This window comes from Podarcis tiliguerta (assembly GCF_965153285.1).
Source record: "Podarcis tiliguerta genome assembly, chromosome: 10".
Classification (NCBI taxonomy): Eukaryota; Metazoa; Chordata; class Lepidosauria; order Squamata; family Lacertidae; genus Podarcis; species Podarcis tiliguerta.
In genome coordinates this window covers 71087135-71109671 of record NC_139543.1, presented here as the reverse complement: position 1 = coordinate 71109671, position 22537 = coordinate 71087135, and the positions used below count along the sequence as shown (strand labels likewise).

General features: G+C 46.1%; 2 protein-coding genes across 9 annotated transcripts in view; both read left to right on the top strand.

The window, feature by feature from the left end:
* Positions 1–5417: 5417 nt before the first annotated feature.
* Positions 5418–21959, top strand: LOC310659072 (uncharacterized protein). 4 transcript variants are annotated; one of them, XM_083402045.1, is made up of 3 exons: positions 5419–5474; positions 17300–17435; positions 19783–21959. In XM_083402045.1, exon 3 carries the CDS (start codon positions 19901–19903, stop codon positions 21881–21883), a length of 1983 nt encoding a protein of 660 aa, XP_083258171.1. In that variant the 5' UTR covers positions 5419–5474; positions 17300–17435; positions 19783–19900; the 3' UTR covers positions 21884–21959. The 4 variants fall into 4 exon arrangements, with proteins under 4 accessions (XP_083258173.1, XP_083258171.1, XP_083258172.1 ...); XM_083402047.1 differs by lacking the exon at positions 17300–17435 and having other exon boundaries at positions 5418–5474; XM_083402046.1 differs by lacking the exons at positions 5419–5474; positions 17300–17435 and adding an exon at positions 19231–19249.
* Positions 13673–22537, top strand: part of LOC310659054 (uncharacterized protein) — a 29516-nt gene continuing 20651 nt past the window's right edge. Inside the window, exon 1 of one of the 5 annotated variants that reach the window (XM_083401981.1) lies at positions 13673–13884. The gene's annotated coding sequence lies outside the window, so the exon portion shown is untranslated. Of the gene's footprint in view, positions 13885–15912; positions 16307–17921; positions 18417–19256; positions 19281–19305; positions 19327–22537 lie in introns of those variants that run through there. The other 4 variants (XM_083401974.1, XM_083401979.1, XM_083401983.1 and 1 more) reach the window with 4 other exon arrangements.

Genomic DNA, 22537 nt, shown 5'->3' with positions numbered 1-22537 from the left:
CCAGTGTATTCTTAATCTTCGTTGGAAGCCGCCCAGAGTGGCTGGGGAAACCCAGCCAGATGTGTCGGGTACAAGCAATAAATTAGAATTATTATCAAACATACCCTCCTAAGATTCAGGGTTTGAGAGAAGAAGAAGAAGAAGAAGAAGAAGAAGAAGAAGAAGAAGAAGAGGAGGAGGAGGAGGAGGAGGAGGAGTTTGGATTTGATATCCTGCCTTTCACTCCCTTTAAGGAGTCTCAAAGTGGCTAACATTCTCCTTTCCCTTCCTCCCCCCCACAAACACTCTGTGAGGTGAGTGGGGCTGAGAGACTTCAGAGAAGTGTGACTAGTCCAAGGTCACCCAGCAGCTGCATGTGGAGGAGCGGAGACGTGAACCCGGTTCCCCAGATTACGAGACTATGGCTCTTAACCACTACACCACACTGGCTCTCAGTCGGAGGAAAAGAGGCACTCCAGCAACAGCAAAATTCATTCCACACCAGCATAGTTGCTCCAAGCTCAGTCTAGCTAAGTGGTGGCGAACCTATGGCACACATGCCAGAGTGGGCACTCAGAGCCCTCTCTGTGGGCACGCTAGCCATCTCCCCTGCAGTGCCATTCCTGGGTGGTTACAAATTGGGCTCGCCCCCTCACGCCTCTCTGGGTGGGAATTGCCACCCACATAATTGTCAGGTGCAGTTCCGCGTCTGCCAATCAGCTGATTTCCAGCTGTTCCACTCCAACCCCCCATTGCATTTGGTGTGATTGGTCAGTGCCGCTATCAGGAGATAGTAAGCAACGTTAGTTCAAGAAGGAGTTCAAGAAGGACACTGACAAACTGGAACGTGTCCAGAGGAGGGCAACCAAAATGGTCAAAGGCCTGGAAACGATGCCTTATGAGGAACGGCTAAGGGAGCTGGGCATGTTTAGCCTGGAGAAGAGGAGGTTAAGGGGTGATATGATAGCCATGTTCAAATATATAAAAGGATGTCACATAGAGGAGGGAGAAAGGTTGTTTTCTGCTGCTCCAGAGAAGCGGACACGGAGCAATGGATCCAAACTACAAGAAAGAAGATTCCACCTAAACATTAGGAAGAACTTCCTGACAGTAAGAGCTGTTTGACAGTGGAATTTGCTGCCAAGGAGTGTGGTGGAGTCTCCGTCTTTGGAGGTCTTTAAGCAGAGGCTTGACAAGCATATGTCAGGAGTGCTCTGATGGTGTTTCCTGCTTGGCAGGGGGTTGGACTTGATGGCCCTTGTGGTCTCTTCCAACTCTATGATTCTATGATTCTATGATTCTATGATTCTAGTGCATGCGTTAGTTGGCTGCGTCAAGGACTTTTCTGTAATACCTCGGGTTACAGATGCTTCAGGTTACAGACTCTGCTAACCCAGAAATAGTTGTTGTTTAGTCGTGTCCGACTCTTTGTGACCCCCTGAACCAGAGCACGCCATGGCCCTCCTGTCTTCTACTGCCACCCACAGTTTGGTCAAACTCATGCTGGTAGCTTCGTATCACAGGAAGAAATGACGAAGTTGTCCGTGGTGACCCAGCGCCATCCACTGAGTCCACAGTGTACGCACATCAAATCACAAGTTGAATGACCTTATTCCTTAAAAAAAAAAAAAAATTATTAACCGACCAATCAAATCAAATCAAATCACATAAATTCCAAATTACAAAGCCGAATTTTTAAATTTTTGTGGGGGGTACCCATATTTCAAGTTCCGAAGGGGGGTCCAATCATCTTCTTGCTGCTGCATTAATGTCCACAAATCTGTCCAAATAATGTTCATAATTCTATCCAATCCTATCTTGCTGTTTCCCACATCTCATCTTGTTATTTTTGTATATTTTTCCTTCTCTTTGCGACCTCTTCTGATAATCTCCTTAAGCAGGTATAAAACAAGTTGTAATCCTGTGTGAATTTTTCCGATCGTCCAATAGCCATATCGAGATGGTTTCCATATATCATCACTTCCATAGATAAAAGCACTCTTTCCATCATTAATCTTCGCAAATCTGTCGCCTTCTTTAGTCCTCTGAGGAGGTTCACCCGCAGTATAAAAACAGACCCGTTCCTCCTCCCAGACATAAATCTTTCGACAGAACTTGCCAAAATGGCGATGCTGTTTTTTGCTGCGTCATCCCAAAGCTCTTGTACTTTCCTCAGTCTCCTTAAAACATGCTTTTGGTTAGAGGTTGTTTTCACACAGTCTTAAATCATCCAGCTTAGGTCATTTGATCGCAGTTCTGACTTGGGGGGGGGGGGATTATTGGTTAATCACAACTTCAGGCAATACCAATGAGACGGAAACATGGAAGGTGCCTAAAGAAGCCAGGGTGGCTATCTAAAGAACTTTTAACTGAGTTAAGATTAAAAAAGGATGTGTACAAAAAATGGAAAAGGGGGGAAACCACCAAAGAGGAATTCAAACAAATAGCCAGCACGTGTAGACACAAAGTCAGAAAAGCTAAAGCACAGAATGAACTCAGGCTTGCTAGAGAGGTTAAAAGCAACAAAAAAGGCTTTTATGGGTATGTTCGTAGCAAAAGGAAGAACAAAGAAACAGTGGGGTCACTCAGAGGAGAAGATGGTGAAATGCAAACAGGGGACACAGAAAGGGCTGAACTCCTCAATGCCTTCTTTGCCTCAGTCTTCTCCGATAAAGAAAACAATGCCCGACCTGAAGAATTTGGAGCAAATGATTCAGTAGAGAAAACACAGCCCAGAATAACTAAGGAGATAGTACAAGAATACTTGGCTAGTTTAGATGTATTCAAGTCTCCAGGGCCAGATGAACTGCATCCAAGAGTATTAAAAGAACTGGCAGATGTGATCTCAGAACCACTGGCAATCATCTTTGAGAATTCCTGGAGAACAGGCAAAGTCCCAGCAGACTGGAGGAGGGCAAATGTTGTCCCTATTTTCAAAAAGGGGAAAAGAGAGGACCCAAATAATTACCGCCCAGTCAATCTGACATCAATACCAGGGAAGATTCTGGAGCAGATCATCAAGCAAACAATCTGTGAGCACCTAGAAAGGAATGCTGTGATCACCAATAGTCAGCATGGATTTCTGAAAAATAAGTCATGTCAGACTAACCTGATCTCGTTTTTTGACAGAATTACAAGCCTGGTAGATGAAGGGAACGCAGTGGATGTAGCCTACCTTGATTTCAGCAAGGCATTTGACAAGGTGCCCCATGATATTCTTGTAAAGAAGCTGGTAAAATGCGGTCTTGACTATGCTACCACTCAGTGGATTTGTAACTGGCTGACTGACCGGACCCAAAGGGTGCTCATCAATGGTTCCTCTTCATCCTGGAGAAGAGTGACTAGTGGGGTGCCACAGGGTTCTGTCTTGGGCCCGGTCTTATTTAACATCTTTATCAACGACTTGGATGATGGACTCAAGGGCATCCTGATCAAATTTGCAGATGACACCAAACTGGGAGGGGTGGCTAACACCCCAGAGGACAGGATCACACTTCAAAACGACCTTGACAGATTAGAGAACTGGGCCAAAACAAACAAGATGAATTTTAACAGGGAGAAATGTAAAGTATTGCACTTGGGCAAAAAAAATGAGAGGCACAAATACAAGATGGGTGACACCTGGCTTGAGAGCAGTACATGTGAAAAGGATCTAGGAGTCTTGGTTGACCACAAACTTGACATGAGCCAACAGTGTGACGCGGCAGCTAAAAAAGCCAATGCAATTCTGGGCTGCATCAATAGGAGTATAGCTTCTAGATCAAGGGAAGTTATAGTGCCACTGTATTCTGCTCTGGTCAGACCTCACCTGGAGTACTGTGTCCAGTTCTGGGCACCACAGTTCAAGAAGGACACTGACAAACTGGAACGTGTCCAGAGGAGGGCAACCAAAATGGTCAAAGGCCTGGAAACGATGCCTTATGAGGAACGGCTAAGGGAGCTGGGCATGTTTAGCCTGGAGAAGAGGAGGTTAAGGGGGGATATGATAGCCATGTTCAAATATATAAAAGGATGTCACATAGAGGAGGGAGAAAGGTTGTTTTCTGCTGCTCCAGAGAAGCGGACACGGAGCAATGGATCCAAACTACAAGAAAGAAGATTCCACCTAAACATTAGGAAGAACTTCCTGACAGTAAGAGCTGTTCGACAGTGGAATTTGCTGCCATGGAGTGTGGTGGAGTCTCCTTCTTTGGAGGTCTTTAAGCAGAGGCTTGACAACCATATGTCAGGAGTGCTCTGATGGTGTTTCCTGCTTGGCAGGGGGTTGGACTCGATGGCCCTTGTGGTCTCTTCCAACTCTATGATTCTATGATTCTATGATTCTACATAGAAGAAAGAAAGAAAAGTTTTTTCGCCTCCCCCATTCAGTCCCGCTGCCGACATACCGAGCCTTGATGTGTCTTCTCATGATATATTCCTGTTTATCTGACCTGTCTTCTTTCGTAGAGGTCCCTTTACTCCCCATTCTTCACTTGAAATATGTGCATTTCCTTCTTCCTAATTGTTTATTTTCAAGTTGCTGCAGCTAGTGGCGCGATCAGAGACAGCGTCCAGGAGAGCCGAAGTCCACACAAGGGCGTTCAGCCTAGTGCCCACACCCCCTCGAATCTGGGAGTGATTTATGGGCACAGCAGGCAAAGGCAGTCCTCCCCCCCCATTCCCTTGGGGGGGCAGGGAGGCTGCATACTCCCATTACAGCCTCTTAATTACCTCATGTGGGTCGGAGAGATGTTATTGTCAGCCATCTTCCAATGCGCCCCTAGTGCCCGCCCCATGACCTTATTCCAGTGGTTTCCAAACTTTTTTCAAAGAGGGCCAGATTTGATGAAGTGAAGGGCCATGAGAGCCAACCAAAGTTGTTGAGCTTTTTTAGGACTGAAGTTCTTGAGCTTTTTTTTTTTTTTTTATAGGATTGAAGTTGTTGAGGTCTCTTTTTTTTAGGATTTTACCCCACAACGTAAACTGCCACAGAGATCGGATTACTTTATTCCTTGCATGGGGGGGGGGGGGCTCTGCCCGCAAACAGATCAACAGCAGGTCTTGCTTTCTTACTGGCCTCATTGTGTTACCTCTGACGGGAGACACAAGGGATAAATTGTACCTGGATGTCTCGTGTGTGTGTGTGCGCACTCAAAAGTCAGAGCCCCCTTTTTTCTGCTCATTGTGCACCAGTACCTAAAACACGGATGGATCTAATCTCGTGGCGTGGGGTGGGGGAGGGAAGGATTTTGGGGTGCGAGACCCCACTTTGCATGCGGATTGCCGGGATCAGCCCCTCCCCCATCTCCTTATCCACAGGAGGAAGAAGGGAGGGGGAAAACCTTCCTCTCTCCCCCCCTCAATTCCTCCCCTACCCTCCTGGCACATCCTTCTCTCACCCCGCCCCCACAACCCCAAATCCCGCCCCCATCCATTGCACCCATTTCTTCTCCTCCTCTTCCACCCCCATGGATGTTGCAGGAAAGGAAAGGAGAATCTGGAGCGAGGACAAAGAGGTAAAGGGGTCGCGGGGGGAGGCGAGAGAAGGATCCAGAGACCCCCGCCAGCTCCCCAAAGCGCCTTTCGTGGGCCCCACGGGCAGGGCTTGGATTCCTGCATGCGTGCTGGGAAGGGGGCTTTCCTTGGCCCCTTAGGCGCCCTGGCGGGGGCGGACATGGCACACCCACCAAGGAGGTCCCTACGAAGACCCCCTTGCCCCGTTTTCCCCACGCTGGGATCCCTGAGGCCCTGTGGGCTCTGCATAGAGAAAGGCGGGTCATGAATGGGTTAATGGGCGCGAGGGATGCCTGGATAGAGACCTCCGTGTCTCTATGGAGGCATACTAATTGGACAGAAAAATTGGTTTCCAGGTGGAAAAATCAAAATTGGAAACAGAACTGTTAGAACCCAAAACTAAGATTTTGTCAAGAATGTATAATTTGCTGCTGAAATGGAATACACAGGATGAGGAAGTGAAATCAGCAATGATTAAGTGGGCACAAGATGTTGGTCATAATATAATGTTTGCTGACTGGGAACGGTTATGGACCACTGGAATAAAGTTCACGGCAAGCAATGCCTTAAGAGAGAATATAATGAAAATGATTTACAGATGGTACATGACACCAGTCAAGCTAGCAAAAATCTATCATATGCCCGATAATAAATGTTGGAAATGTAAAGAATCTGAAGGCACTTTCTTTCACCTTTGGTGGACGTGCCCAAGGATTAAGTCCTTCTGGGAGATGATTTATAATGAATTGAAAAAAGTGTTTAAATACACATTTCGAAAGAACCCAGAAGCCTTTCTCCTGGGCATGGTTAACCAACAGGTTCAGGCGAAGGATAGGACTTTTTTTATGTATGCCACAACAGCAGCAAGAATACTCATCGCGCAGCATTGGAAGACGCAAGAACTACCCACACTGGAAGAATGGCAGATGAAGGTTATTGACTATATGGAATTAGCAGAAATGACTGGCAGAATCAGTGACCAGGGAGAAGAGACGGTGAAGGAAGACTGGAGGAAGTTTAAAGACTATCTACAGAAGCATTATAAGATAAAGAACGTTTGAGGACATCAGACTAAATTTAAATGAATATTAGCAAAAAAAAATTATGATTAAGAAAGACTCATGTTTTTAAGATAAATGGAAATGTAATTATGTTAAGAGATTAAGATTAAGTGAACTTTAGATATGTCAGAGGGAAAAAATTTACTGTCAGAATATAAGATCTGGAATACAGAATGGGAAGGTCTGGGGAAGTCGCAGACACAGGATAATGTTAAATAATGCAAAGACACAATGATTGTTTTTAACTTTTTTCTTTATTTTTTCATTTTTTATACATTGTATTTTATATTGTTTGACTGTGTTGTTTTTATTTTATGTTTTGTATTTGTTTGTTTGTACTGTTTGTCTATTAATTGTTAAAATAAAAAAAAATTATAAAAAAAAATAGAGACCTCCGTGTGGCTCGTGTGTGGGGGGGTGTCCTCTGGATGGAGAGATGGGGCGCGCAGGGTGAGGGGTGAGCCAGGCCAATGAGGCCTCTGGGTGCAGGGGAGAGAGAGAAGGGGGGGAGAGAGGGAGACCAGACTTTAGTGAGAGGTCTCCATTGTGGAACCCAAGGGGAATCTCCCTCCCGCCCAGGAATCGGCCACCCCTTCAAGGCGACCAGAGAGGGATCCCTGGAAAGTGGGGGGTTCAGTCCCCCCACCCCTTCCTTCCTGGAAGCTCCATGCTCTTCCCACCCTATAAGCCCCTGCCCTGCCCAGACGCAGCGGTTCAAATCCGGAGAGGAAGAGGGGAGGGGAGAGGCCTTCTCAGAAGCGGCTCTTTGCCATCGCCTTTCTTCCAAGGAGCAGGCGTCTTTTAATTTCGTGACTGCTGTCACCATCTGCAGTGATCATGGAGCCCAAGAAAGTAAAATCTCTCACTGCCTCCATTTATTCCCCTTCTGTTTGCCAGGAGGTGATGGGCCCAGATTACTACTGGACTGAAAAAAATGGGGAAACAATGAAAAAATTCACCATGTGCTATCTGATAAAAAAACTTCATGAAAATGTCTTTCAACATGTGATGGACATGTCCCCAAAGTAAAACACACACACACACACACACACACAGATGACCTATGAGGAACCAAAATAATAAATGCTAGGACGCACAATTTTTAAGAAACCTGAAGTAATCTGTTTTGGCATTCTAACATCCCAAATGAAAATAAAAGAGTGTTTCTTGACGTGACAGCATTGGCTAGAATGTTAATAGCAAAATACTGGGAAATGAGTTAATACCAAGAAAAAATGAATGGCAATTTAAAGTTGTGCAAGTACCTTTAACTAGCCACAATGACAGATTTAATATTTGTAATATTTAACTTTAAAGATGTCCCCCCCCCCCGTAATTTCCGTAACAAGACAGATCAGGAATAAATTCATATCTCAAGAAATAACACAACTTCAGGTTGTTAATGAATCAGTACTACATATTCAAGGTTGACGTTTCCACTAAGTACAGTTACCACCTTGACTTTAATGTCCATCTTTTTCAGTGCCAGATTAGGATAATCCTGTGTCAGAAGACGGGTGAGAGATCAGGCAGCATATCATTATTATAACAATTGGGGTTGGTTTTTCCGTCTGGGATTCCCATGCGCCAGCTGCTTTCCTTCTGCTTCTCCTGCTCTCTCCATGCAATGTGAGGCATGTAGACAGAGGTCCATCTCCCAGAACAGGAGCTTCCCTGAGCACCCATTCAGCTGACCCCAAGCACCAAGCCTTGTCACTAGTTTTCTGACTGACCCAGACCACAGTCCCTGGAAAAGACTTAGACCTGGGTCTCCCAAAATGGTCCACTTGGACATCTTGAGGCCATTGGGACTGTGAAGGTAACTCATGAAGATCTAGAGGTGGATGGAGGATTATGATGCCGAGGATGGGAAATGTCCAAAGGAACGATGGACCAGAGAAAGAGAGGGCCTTTTCATGGACAGAGAGCAGCTGCATTTCCTGTCAGGAAACAATTGTTGTGAAAAGGCTGTTTTCCAAGATGCTGCTTTATTAATGATGATTGAGGATGATGAAAGGTTGCTGATGCATTACTATCATTTGATGACATTGCATTTTTCTTTCCTAAAAATTCAGAACCTGGGTAGGAGATGGGGAAATGTAGGATATGTTGAAATATGAGGTGGTGCTAATTGCATCTGATATGCTCTCTTTTCCTTTGTTCTCTTCCTTGAATCCCAAACAGGATTTCCTTTCCTCCCACGCTCGATTTCCTCTTGTTGCTCGACATGTGTCTAAAAGGACAGATACAAATAGAAACTGTTTCCTCTAGAGGGAGCCTTTGTAACTGCTGCAGGAGTGGAGTGGAGCTGGGGAATTTTCCAGCCGTAGAATCAAAGACGTGAGAAATATAGTGACCTTGGACAAGAATGTCAAAACAAGAAGCCCTAGTGAATGCATTTTGCAAGATAAGTGCTTTACGGATGTGATGATTACTAAAATTGACCAGCTGGGACAAAAAACAACCGATTTTGGACAAAAAGTGAACATTTGTACAGAAAATCTTCAGGCATTGACTCAGGAACCCAGTTCGAAATGGCAAGCTGTGGAGAAGACGAAGGAAAAAGCTGCTTTTAAATCTCAAGCAATACAAGTGGAGGTCTCGTCTTCGCAGAGACAATCTGATGGATATAAGCCGATGCCCTGTGTGATTGATTTTGAAAGTCAGATTTGGAGAGAGGGTGTCCTGCCTGAATCGGAGAAGGAAAGTTGGACAGACTCCCTTATGAAGGGATGCTCTGGACTTTGTGATTCGGATCTGGGCCAGGGGGAGATTGGAGTTGTGGAAGCCTTCAGCCTCGAAGGGACTTTGGAACATGTCCTGAAACACCTTTTGGATTTTAGTTCTGATTATGGAGTATGGGCTGACCTGTCAAGAAGGAATAAAGGAACTGTCAAGATGGAGTTCAAAATGGAGCACCATGATTCAAAAGCATCAATTCTTCGGCAATCAGCCTTCTTTATGGTCCAGCTCTCACTTCCATACATCACTACTGGGAAAACCATAGCTTTAGCTATACGGACCTTTGTTGGCAAGGAGTAAGGTAAGGTAAAGGGACCCCTGACCATTAGGTCCGGTCGTGGCCGACTCTGGGGTTGCGGCGCTCATCTCGCTTTACTGGCCGAGGGAGCCAGCGTACAGCTTCCGGGTCATGTGGCCAGCATGACTAAGCCGCTTCTGGCAAACCAGAGCAGCGCACAGTAACGCCGTTTACCTTCCTGCCGGAGCGCTACCTATTTATCTACTTGCACTTTGACGTGCTTTCGAACTGCTAGGTTGGCAGGAGCAGGGACCGAGCAACGGGAGCTCACCCCGTCGCAGGGATTTGAACCGCCAACCTTCTGATCAGCAAGTCCTAGGCTCTGTGGTTTAACCCACAGCACCTTCCTGTAAATACGTGACCTCCCGCTTGAGGGATTATGGCGGGGACCAAGTGGTTTCAAAGCCCTTAGCCAATGATGCAAATTGTCGGTGGAATGAAGAGAATCGTTGAAACCAGTGATTTTCTATGAATTTCTAAGCGTTTTTGGCTATTCACAATACAGACAGTGGGTTCGGATATGACCCGACTTGCCCTCGCTACATTGGATCCAGTTTTATGAGTGGATTACAAGGTAACGAGCTTTCAATGAATTTAGCCCATTGTTCTCTCAGCAGGCGCTGTCATCACCTTTTCAGCGCTCACTGAATCGGGCAAGATAGCTGCGCTGAGCAGTTCCTGCAGAGCCATAGCATTGCTGGGATTGGCTGAAGGGCTAGATGTGACGCGATTTGATTGGTCAGGATGCATCCTCATGCAAATAAATTGTTCATTGATAAAATACATCGTTCATTCATACTGCCTGCCTGTACATAGCACCAGGATACGCGGTCAGAAATGGCGCTTTACACTTGGGGTGTTGGGGTTTTGTGTGGTGCAACGTTGTGAAAGGAAGAGGGGAGCCCTTGTATAGCGGGGTTCCCTTGAGGTCATTGCCTCTGACCCTATGTGGTTTACTCGGCAGTAAACTTCTGTTTATATGCTCCCCTCCATTCCGTAACAGTGGGAACTGTTGGGGGCCACATTGGTTATTCCGTTTTCACCTCTCCTCTGGAATAGTGCTCTTTCTTTTGGGGTTTGATTACTTCTGCCTCATTCAGTGCCCACTGCATCCTCAGCGAGGTGCAATACTGTCCTTTCAACTTCTGTAACCACTGTTACCGGAAAAATCCGAGGGCTCCCTTGGACAAAAAGTAAAGACACCAACCAGAGTAAATTGGAGCAAATCAGCAGCCTGTAGGCTTGGCCTTTATTGAACTGTTGCAACAGGGTGTTCCCCTCACTCGCAGGAGAGAGGAAAGACACAGAAAATGGTGTGCAAGACCTTATAAAAACTTTTGAAATTCCCCTCCTCTAGGTCAAGCCCACCCCCAGAAACATCATGCATACATTACAGAAAGGAGGGGTTGAGGGAGGAGTTGTGGTGGCAACCTGGGTGTCCTGTCACCTGGCTGGCTCCCTTCTACCCCTCCTCATGAGTCATTTTCTGAAGACAAAAGGTAGTCGCAGTTTCCTGCCCCCTGAGGGAAGATCTGATCATTGTCCTTTGTTCCAGTCTGTGCTGAATCCACTCCCATATGCAATGTTCTTTGTGATCTTCTGTATGGGATCATCAGGGTTGGCATAGCAACTGGGCAGGGCTCCTGTGGATGGGCTGGTATGGTGAAGGGATTATGGCGCCCTGTATCAAACTTTCCCCATTTTGTAGTCTTTCCTTCATGAAGTAAAATAAAAGTGGAACAGTGCAAATCCGATGTATGGTTGATTTTCTATGAATTTATAACAGAAGTGTAGCGTATGTAGTGTGTGAGTGTGTGTGAAGTCTGTACAAACTGAGTGATGGGGGGGGGGGTTCCTGCTACAGTGATAAAAGCTCTTTCCTCACAGCCTCAGCCTCTCTTGGCCGAGATAGAGACAATAAAATACATAGACATACACAGAGCTGGGACCATCAAGAAAACCTCCCCCTCTTCCCCTGCCGGGGAGCACTGACTTTTTCTTGTGGACAATTTGACTTCAAAGTAATTACCCGTGAGTAGAGCTGGATCGGGAAAATTGGATTTCTAAAGTTTAACGTAACTTGGCATCGAAATGGGGAGGTTTAACACAGGAAGTCCGCCTCCCCCTTTTGTAAATAGACTGAAGCAACGAGGCTGCAAGCTGAATTGTTGGAAAGCCCTTTGTAAAAGAATAAATTTCCACCGGTAAAGAATATTACCCCCCCCCCTTGGAGGCAGGAGAAGAGGGGGGGAAGCTGTGAACCGAGTATGCCTGCAGGAGAGAGTGAGGAGAGTTAAAATACCGCCACTCCGATCCTGGAAACGGGCTGCTAGCAGGACTGACGTCTTTTGGAATGCGTATTGACAGTGCTTAGAACATTCTTTGACAGTTACTTAAATAAGAGAGATACATTGTTTCTACTATCTTTGGCTGCCTCTAAAAAGGAGTAAAAGTAACTGAAAAAGGAGTAAAAGTAACTGAAAACTGAAACTAACTTTGGAATGTTGGAACTTTGTTTAAAAGAAGACATTATTGACTAATACAAAAAGAAAATGATTCCCTCTAGTGGAAGTCTTTGAAACTGGTTGTTTTGCAAGAGCTGGGCTAAGGGAATTTCCAGCTGTAAGATAAAAAATGGTGAGACTCTGGGACTGACCTTGAATCCTTTAAGTGTTATGGCAAATGGAAACAGATCAGTCAACTGCTGAAAAAACATTAAGGCTCAGGAGAGGCTTGACATCAGGCCTTTCCGCTTCTCCTGTTTTTGCCTCTCCATTAGTACAATCAAAACCAAGAGGAATGTCGACAGAAGAAGTCTTAGAAGAAGTCTTATTAAATAAGATAAATGACTCATTGGTACAGCTAAACAGAAAAACAGATGTGATAAATGCAAAAGTTGATGCTACAACTATTAAAATTGACTTAAATACAGAAAGTATAAACAGTCTGGGACAAAAGGTCAACACTAATACAGAAATTATTCAGAAATTGATACAGGAATCTACTCTGACACGGCAAACTGAGGAGGAAGTTAAGGAGGAAGTTGTTGCGGATGAATTTGAAGTAGTACAATTGGAGAGAAAGAGAGTCCCAGCCCTGCAGTGGCATTTTGATGAACAAAGGGTGACGCTTGCTAAGAGTGAACTTAAAGAAAAACAGATGAATTTGAGGATTGGAGCCCTACTTGAATTGGAGGGGGAAAGCTTGATAGATTTTCCCATACAGGAATTTGCTGAATCTTTGGACTTGGACTTGGCTCAAAGAGACTGTTTGATGCTAAAGAAGAGAGAGATAGAGTTTTGGGTTGGCATTACCAGAAGAACCTGGAAGTACAACAGTCAACAGTGGAAACCTCTAAAGATGCCTTGAAATATCTTTTGGATCCTCGGCCTAACTATGGAGATATTGTTGCCCTGCTGAGAAGGAATAAAATCATCTTCAGGTGGAAGTTCCCCCAAGGACTATCTTTCAGTTTTAAAAGAAGGAAAATAAAAATAAGATCAGTAGAGGGCAAAGTAAAGTTCTTCTTCAAATACGAAGAAGGTTGATGGACTATATGGAATGGGCGGAAAGGACTGGCAGAATCCGGGACCAGGGAGAAGAGTCGGTGGAAGAAGATTGGAAAAAGTTTAAAGACTATTTATAGAAACATTGTAAAACTATGAATGTTAGAAAAATGTTGGAATGAAGTAACATGGCTTTAGTAGAAATGTTATAAGGAATTAAGTGTAAATAGACTAATAGAGTATTAAAGGGGAAAATAGGGTTAGAATGTATTAAGATGATTACAGGATAGAAAACAGAGGAAGATGGAAAGGAATTGCTGTAATAATTAATGGAAGTGGAATAAAAAAAGGAAGGCGTGAGGAGGTCGTGGAAATAAGTGAATGAAAGATAAGATATTGAAATTATTGTATGTGTTTGATGTATTTTAAATTGTTTTTGTATTGTATTGTATTGTACTGTACTGTATTGTTCTTTTTTTCTCTTCTTTTTTCTTTGTTTCTTTTTTCTTTTACTTCTTCTTTGTAATTGTTGGGAAAGCAATAAACATTACTTAAAAAAAAAAAAACCAAGTTGAAAAGCCATGGGTTCCAATACTGATCTATAGGGGACTCCACTTTCTGCTTCTCTCCATTCACAGGAGTGTTCGTTTATTAATACGTGTTCCTCCCTCCCCCCATCCTTCTGTGCTGTGGAGGAAACCCTGCAGAAAAGTTCTGGGGTGAATTTCGCTTCCCCACACATCCAACACTGCTCAGCATTCAGGGAAATGGAAGAGGAAAGCTGGCCACAATCCAAGAGACTGAGGTCAGCAGAAAGGGAAGGAAAGCCTACTCACAGGGAAGCCGCTCCAGCTTCCAGCCCGTCTGTTCCCACAATGGCTGAAGAAGAATTGCCCTTTGGGAATGGCGGAGCTGAATGGAAGCGGGCGAGGAATCCCCACAATCGCTGCTGCTGGAGGAATAGGGGCACTGACCCCAATACTCAAAGGTGGTGACCTGGTCCTTTAGGAGCACTGTTACGCCATCAGGAACCGGGAGTCCCCCACACCTGCCTCCCCCACACCTGCCTCCCTCGTCTGGATTCAACCTCAATCTCTTAGCTGCCGTCCATCCTCCAACCACCTCCATAAAGGCACACAGGGAATTCACTGCCTTCACTGGTTCCAATTTAAAAGAGAGGAAGAGATGGGAAGAACCTCCCCATTGTCTTTTCCTGCACAAATCCAGTCTTAAGGACACATTTAAGATATGAATAGGGTGTAAGGCTGTGACCTGGCACATGAGCTAAGTATTTATCATCACAAAAGACTGGCCAGGCTCCCCAGGCAATCCAATCAAGTGACCATTAACAGGCAACCTGGCAGACAGGAGGTAAACAAACCACTCAGATTTCTGCTGTAAACCGCCCTTTCTGTGATGTAGGTATGATGTATCCAGGGGGTGGTCTTCGGTTACACCCCTTCTGTGATGTATTTATGATGTATGGAGGGATGGTCTTGAGCTCCAGGGCAGGGCATTTAAAATGTCTATAGAAGGCCTTGCGCTCCATTGTTCTGGGTTCCTCCTCCCTCCTGCGTGTGGTGAGTGAGGACCCTGTTGCAACAGATCAATAAAGATCAGGCTTACTAGCTGCTTCGCTTCTAAATATTCTCTGGTTGGCCTCTGTTATTTTCTCCCCATTTCCCACAATACATTTTTTCACAGCATCATCCATACATAACAAATGTGTCACAAAGTAGGAGTGTTTGGAATTTAGAAACATGAGCCCGTCACCCTGCCCTGTCAAGAACCCCAGTTTCCCACACCTTTTAACTACCCTCTTCCCCAAAGAACCATAATAGTATTTACACATCCCTTAGCTGCAAGGCTTTCCTGCGATTCTCCTTCGAAAGTATGAGGATTCAATCTGCCATCCCGATGGATTTCTGTCCGGGGCATGTGCTGCTGCGCTTGATCGCCTCCTGCCTCCTAAGGGAATGTGGATTATGAATTGGATCCCCCAATTCCAGAGCAGCCAACCAGGGGGTCCCCACGAGGGCCCCTTTGTCCCGTTTCCCCCACGCAGGGATCCCTAGGTGGAGGGATCCCTGCGTGGGGGAAACAGTCCGATTCATGGTATCCGCTTCTTGCTACAATTGTATAGGCTGCTTCTCTGAGCCTCTTTGCTGTTATGCATGGAAGGTGCCTGTGTCAATGGTCATTGTCCTAGAATCATAGAATCATGGAGTTGGAAGAGACCCCAAGGGCCATCGAGTCCAACCCCCTGCCAAGCAGGAAACACCATCAGAGCACTCCTGACATATGGTTGTCAAGCCTTTGCTTAAAGACCTCCAAAGAAGGAGACTCCACCACACTCCTTGGCAGCAAATTCCACTGTCAAACAGCTCTTACTGTCAGGAAGTTCTTCCTAATGTTTAGGTGGAATCTTCTTTCTTGTAGTTTGGATCCATTGCTCCGTGTCCATTTCTCTGGAGCAGCAGAAAACAACCTTTCTCCCTCCTCTATGTGACATCCTTTTATATATTTGAACATGGCTATCATATCACCCCTTAACCTCCTCTTCTCCAGGCTAAACATGCCCAGCTCCCTTAGCCGTTCCTCATAAGGCCCCGTTTCCAGGCCTTTGACCATTTTGGTTGCCCTCCTCTCGACACGTCCTGGCCTTAGTCCGAGGCTGTGGTGGGGATTTGGGGCTTGGGGGAGTCGTATAACTGTCCCCCCATCCTGGTCTGAAGAGCGGCAATACCTAAAGCAAGGACGGATCCAAGCTCATGGCGTGGGGTGGGCGAGGGAAGGATTTTGCAATGTAAACATTGGGGGGGGGACCCCACTTTGCAATTGGATTGCCGGGGTCAGCCCCTCCCCCGCTCTCCTGATCCACAGATGGAAGAGGGGAGGAGGGAAACCTTCCTCTCCCTCCCCCCAATTCCTCCCCTCCCCTCCCGGCACATCCTTCCCTCACCCCGCCCCCACAACCCCAAATCCCCTCCCCAATATGTTGCTCCTCCTCCTCGCCATCTGACCTCTGTTCCGGGAATGGGGGGGATGATCCCCCCTCCCAACCTGCCTGCTTCTCCCGCAAGTGGAGCTTCTGCGCTGGTTTGCTGCTCTGCGCCGTAGCTCTAGGGGCGCGCGCTTTCGGAAAGGGGAGGGAGGAGGCAGGGGAGGACACCCCACCCCCGTGGATGTTGCAGGAAGGAAAGGAGAATCGGAGCGAGGACAAAGAGGTAAAGGGGTCGCGGGGGAGGGAAGAAAAGGACCCAGAGACCCCCGCCAGCTCCCCAAAGCGCCTTTCGTGGGCCCCACGGGCAGGGCCTGGATCCCTGCACGAGTGCTGCGAAGGGGGCTTTCCTTGTCCCCTAAGGCGCCCTGGCGGGGGCGGACATGATGCCCCCACCCAGGAGGTCCCCACGAGGGCCCCCTTGCCCCGTTTCCCCCACGCAGGCATCCCTGGGGCCCTGTGGGCTCCGCATGGAGAAAGGCGGGTCATGAATGGGTTAAGGGGCGCGAGGGACGCCTGGATAGAGACCTCCGTGTGGCTCGTGTTGGGGGGGGGTGTCATCTGGATGGAGAGATGGGGCGCGCAAGGTGAGGGGTGAGACCCGCCAAGGTGGCCTCTGGGTGCAGGGGAGACTCAGGGAGAGAGGGAGGGGCTCGAGGAAGTCGGGGAGAGCATCCCTGGGGCAGGGAAGGGCAGTAATGGGGGGTGAGCAAGGTAGACCAGTCTGTGGGGCTTGACTCCATCATGGCGCCCGCTGCATTGGCTTCTCCCTCCCGCCCAAGAATCGGCCACCCCTTCAAGGCGACCACAGAGGGATCCCTGGAAAGTGGGGGGTCCAGTTTCCCCACCCCTTCCTACTTGGAAGCTCCATCCTCTTCCCACCCCATAAGCCTCTGTCCTGTCCAGACACAGCCATTCTGTCCAGTCCAAACTTGGGTCCTCCTGGAGAAGAGAGGAAATTCCAAGAGGAAGAGAGGAGGGGAGAGGACTTCTCAGAAGTGGCTCTTTGTTTCTGCAATCCCGCCCAGGAAGCAGCCAGAAACCTTTTCCTCTCTCTCAGGCTTCCATCTTTAATGTCTTTTCCACTGCCAGCTTCATTGAGGATGAGGATAATGTACACCTGTCATCAGAGACAGGGGTGCAGAGTCCTTGGAATGGCTCTCGGCTTGATATAGAAGTTGCACCTCAAAAGCTTTTCTGTTCCTCTTATTTTTGGTAGGGAGTGTCAGAGTGACTGACAAGCTGAGATTCTTCCCAGTCAAAAGAGCCATTTTCCTTATAGACAGTGCCTGTTTCTGGAGGCTCTACATACAAGGTGTGCCTATACAGGCCAATGACAGCCAGTATTAGCACCAGTGAGGTGTGTGACCTCCCCTAATTTACAGACTGTGTGTGAAGGAGAGTTTGTGGGTGGGATTACCCTTTATGGCATCCCTGTGATTTTCTCCACCCATAACATTTCATGAACTGATATTGCAGTACGAATTCCAAAATAACTACAAAAAAACAACAGCAATATAATAAGAATGATTGTACTATTTCTACCCTACCTATCTGGTTGGGTTTCCCCAGCCACTCTGGGCAGCTCACAGTACATATAAAAGACAGTAACACATCAGACATTCAAACCCTCCTGATATAGGGCTGCCTTCAGCTGTCACCTAAATGTCAGATAGTTGCCCATTTCCTTGCCCTCTGCCTGCTTCTCTGTAATTTCACTTCTCACGGGGTGTGGGGAGGTTGAACCAGCAGAAGACCCTCGAAGGAGGACCTCAGTGTACACACTGAGCAATGAGGTTGGAGACGCTCCTTCAGGTCTACAGAAAGTGAGGCTGGTAGGGCTTTAGGTCAATTATCTTGCTCCTCCAAAATGATCTCCAGAGCAAGTCCGACATACAATTAGCAGAGTAGGAAAAAAAGCTCAGAGACAGCAAAAAATTCCTTCAGCAAATAAATTGGTGACTAAAGGCATAACAGGAATCTATGCCTGAAAAATGCAACCGAGACAATTTAAAGGTCAGCACCAACAATGTGAATTGTGCTCAGAAATGTACTGGGAGTCAGTTAAGATCCTTTCAGACTGGTGTTATGTTGTCTCATTGGCTGCTCCCATTCTGTTGTCTAGCTGCCACATTCTGGCTTAGTTGCAGTTTACGAGTCACCTTCAAAGATGTCCCCATGTAGCGCATGGCAGTAGTCCAAGCGGGAGATAACCAGAATATGCACGACTCTGGGGAGACAGTCTCCAGGCATGTAGGGTCTCAACCAGCATACCAGATGGAGCTGGCAGACAACTGCCCTGGACACAGAACTGACCTGCGCCTCCATGGACAGCTGTGAGTCCAAAATGACCCCCAGGTTGTGCACCTGGTCCTTTTGGGGCACAGTTACCTCCATCAGGTCTAGGGCGTCTCCCACACCTGCCTGCCACCTTTCCCCCTGGGACAGTATTTCTGTCTTGTCAAGATTCAACCTCAATCTGTTAGCTGCCATCCATCCTCCAACTGCCTCCAGACACTCACACAGGACGTTCACTGGTTCCAATTTAAAAGAGAGGAAGAGCTGGGTATCATCCACATACTGGGGAACACCCAACCCAAACCCCCTGATGATCTCTCCCAGCAACTTCGTATAGATATTAAAAAACATGGGGGAGAGGACGGAGCCCTCAGGAACCCCACAAGTGATAGCCCAGGGGTCTGAACACTCATCCCCCAACACCACTTTCTGGACATGGCCCAGGAGGAAGGAGGGGAACCACTGTACAGCAGTGCCCTCAGCTCCCCTAGAGGGTCCAGAAGGATACCATGGTCAAAGGTCTCCAAAGCTGCTGAGAGATCCAGCAGAACCAGGAAAGAGCTTTCCCCTTGGTCTCTAGCCCATTGGAGATCATCAAGCAGTGCAACCAGGGTTGTTTCAGTCCCATGATGAGGCCTGAATCGCAATCAGAAGGAAAAATGGTGGCAAAAGTTTTCCTGCCCCTGCCCCTCCAAAAGCTCCAGGCCCAAGACTTTCATTAGCTTTCAAGGGGCCATCGGAGTTCCTGGAAGGAGGTGTGCAGGACACCATCCAACCGCCTTAGAGAGTCCATTCTGGATTTGTGTAGTTTCCCCCCATAGCCTTTGCTTCTCCTGAAGATAACACACAAGGCAGCTTCCGGAAGCCAAAGGTGATAGCTGAGTGCAGGGTGGGGACCAATGGTGGGTAAATTACCCCATAAGGTGCATGACCTTTCCCCCACCAAAGGTACTACCGCTCCCCTAACACCCAATGACATCGTATGATTATGGTATTTTAAGACAGAACAGGAATAAATTCATGTCCACAGAGATAACACAACTTCAGGCCATTAGGGAATCAATACTACATTTTCAAGGTACTATACATTGCACTACAGTTTATCTATTTGCCTTGAATATCCTGCTTTTCAGTGTTATTTTAGGATAGTCCTGCGTCAGAAGACGGACATGAGATCAGACAGCACACCATTCTTTAAAAAATCATGCTGCTTTATGAACATTGATTGAGGATTTGGAAATGTTGCTCATGAATTACTATCATTTGACATGGCAACTTCATTTCCTAAAAATTGGGAACATGGGTAGGAGGTAAGGGAATGTAGGAGACGTTGAAATAGGAGAAGGTGCTAATGGAGCTTGATTTGTTCTCTTTCCCTTAATTCTCTTCCTTGAAACCCAACAGGATTTCCTTTCCTCCCACTCTGAAGAAGGGGATGGAGAAGACAGTAAAAACTCCAGGGAATGGGGCACCTTTCGTTTCATTAGGAATAGAAATCAAAATGTGGAATATGCTTCATTGAATGGGCACACATAGTTCACATCAACTACCTCCAAAAGGGGAGATACCATTTAAAGGTATGGAGTGCGGAAAGAGCTTTAGTGATAATGGAAAACTTACAAAACATCAACAGAATAACACGGGGGAGAAACCATACAAATGTATGGAGTGTGGAAAGAGCTTCAGTCGGAGTGGACACCTCAATATACATCAACACACACACACAGGGGAGAAACCATATAAATGTATAGAGTGTGGCAAAAGCTTTAGTGATAATGGAAAACTTAGAAAACATCAACGGACTCACACAGGGGAGAAACCATTTAAATGTATGGAGTGTGGAAAGTGCTTCAGTCAGAGTGGACACCTCAATATACATCAACACACACACACAGGAGAGAAACCATTTAAATGTATGGAGTGTGGAAAGTGCTTCAGTCAGAGTGGACACCTCAGTATACATCAACGGACTCACACAGAGGAGAAACCATATAAATGTATGAAGTGTGGAAAAAGCTTTAGTGATAATGGAAAACTTAGAAAACATCAACAGACTCACACAGGGGAGAAACCATTTAAATGTATGGAGTGTGGAAAGAGCTTCTGTTTCAATGCAAACCTTAGAACACATCAACGGATTCACACAGGGGAGAAACCATATAAATGTATGGAGTGTGGAAAGAGCTTTAGTGATAATGGACAACTTAGAAAACATCAACGGACTCACACAGGGGAGAAACCATTTAAATGTATGGAATGTGGAAAGAGTTTCAGTCGGAGTGGACACCTCAATATACATCAACACACACACACAGGAGAGAAACCATTTAAATGTATGCAGTGTGGAAAGAGCTTTAGTGATAATGGACAACTTAGAAAACATCAACGGACTCACACAGGGGAGAAACCATTTAAATGTATGGAGTGTGGAAAGAGCTTTAGTGATAATGGACAACTTAGAAAACATCAACGGACTCACACAGGGGAGAAACCATTTAAATGCCTGGAGTGCGGAAAGAGCTTCAGTTTCAATGCAACCCTTAGAAGACATCAAAGGACTCACACAGGGGAGAAACCATTTAAATGTATGGAGTGTGGAAAGAGCTTTAGTGATAATGGTAATCTTAGAAAACATCAACGGACTCACACAGGGGAGAAACCATATAAATGTATGGAATGTGGAAAGAGTTTCAGTCGGAGTGGACACCTCAATATACATCAGCAGACACACACAGGAGAGAAACCATTTAAATGTATGCAGTGTGGAAAGTGCTTCAGTGAGAATGGAAGCCTTAGAACACATCAACGGACTCACACAGGGGAGAAACCATTTAAATGTATGGTGTGTGGAAAGTGCTTCAGTGAGAATGGAAGCCTTAGAACACATCAACGGACTCACACAGGGGAGAAACCATTTGAATGCCTGGAGTGCGGAAAGTGCTTCAGTGAGAATGGAAGCCTTAGAACACATCAACGGACTCACACAGGGGAGAAACCATTTAAATGTATGGTGTGTGGAAAGTGCTTCAGTGAGAATGGAAGCCTTAGAACACATCAACGGACTCACACCGGGGAGAAACCATTTAAATGTATGGAGTGTGGAAAGTGCTTCAGTGAGAATGGAAGCCTTAGAACACATCAACGGACTCACACAGGGGAGAAACCATATAAATGTATAGAGTGTGGAAGGAGCTTTAATGATAATGGAAAGCTTAGAAAACATCAACGGACTCACACAGGGGAGAAACCATATAAATGTATGGAGTGTGGAAAGAGCTTCAGTCAGAGTGGACACCTCAATATACATCAACAGACTCACACAGGGGAGAAACCATTTACATGTATGGAGTGCGGAAAGAGCTTTAGTGATAATGGAAAACTTAGAAGACATCAACAGACTCACACGGGGGAGAAACCATTTGAATGCCTGGAGTGCGGAAAGAGCTTCAGGCAGAATGGACACCTTAGAAAACATCAGCAGACACACAGGGAAGAAACTGTTTAAATGTATGGACTGTGGAAGGAGCTCAGTCAGAGTGGAACCCTTGATTTATGTCAAGAAACTCACACAAAAGCCAAACCTTATAAATATCAGGAAAGTAGAGGTTCAGTCCTATTGGAAGTTCTAAATCAACAGACTCAAGGACAGGAAGAACTTTAGGAGCTGAAACCCTGCAAACCATCAACAAACTCAGAGAGGAGAAGCAGTTTAAATGAAAAGATTGCAAAAAGTGCTTTATTTACAATGGAGTGTTTAAGGAAAACCCAGAGACTCTCACATGGAAGAACCCATTTAGATGTATGGAGTGTGGGACGTCTTCCTCGCAGAGTCCACTCTTTTCTTCAAAGAAATGAACTCAGCAGGAAATCAGTCATTGACACATGTTGTGTATGTGAAGTTCTGGTATTTATGTGTAAAAGTGTATAATAATGAAATATTGAAGGCAATGTCAAACAATGTGATTATAATCTAAGACGTAAAGTACCTTTCGATAGAGAAAGGGTGAGGGTTTATCTGGATTGCTGGTGGTCAGTGAGGATTAGGGCTGGACGATATATTGTCCCATACTGGTTTCTAGACCACATCATGATAACCTTCCAAAAACAATTGATATGGCAACACACCACAGATCACAGTGTGTGTTTCTGGGATGGCCAT

Bases quoted from the DNA above. Each gene is read 5' to 3' on its own strand.
- LOC310659072 (XM_083402047.1), top strand. From the start codon at position 19,901: ATGGGCACACATAGTTCACATCAACTACCTCCAAAAGGGGAGATACCA.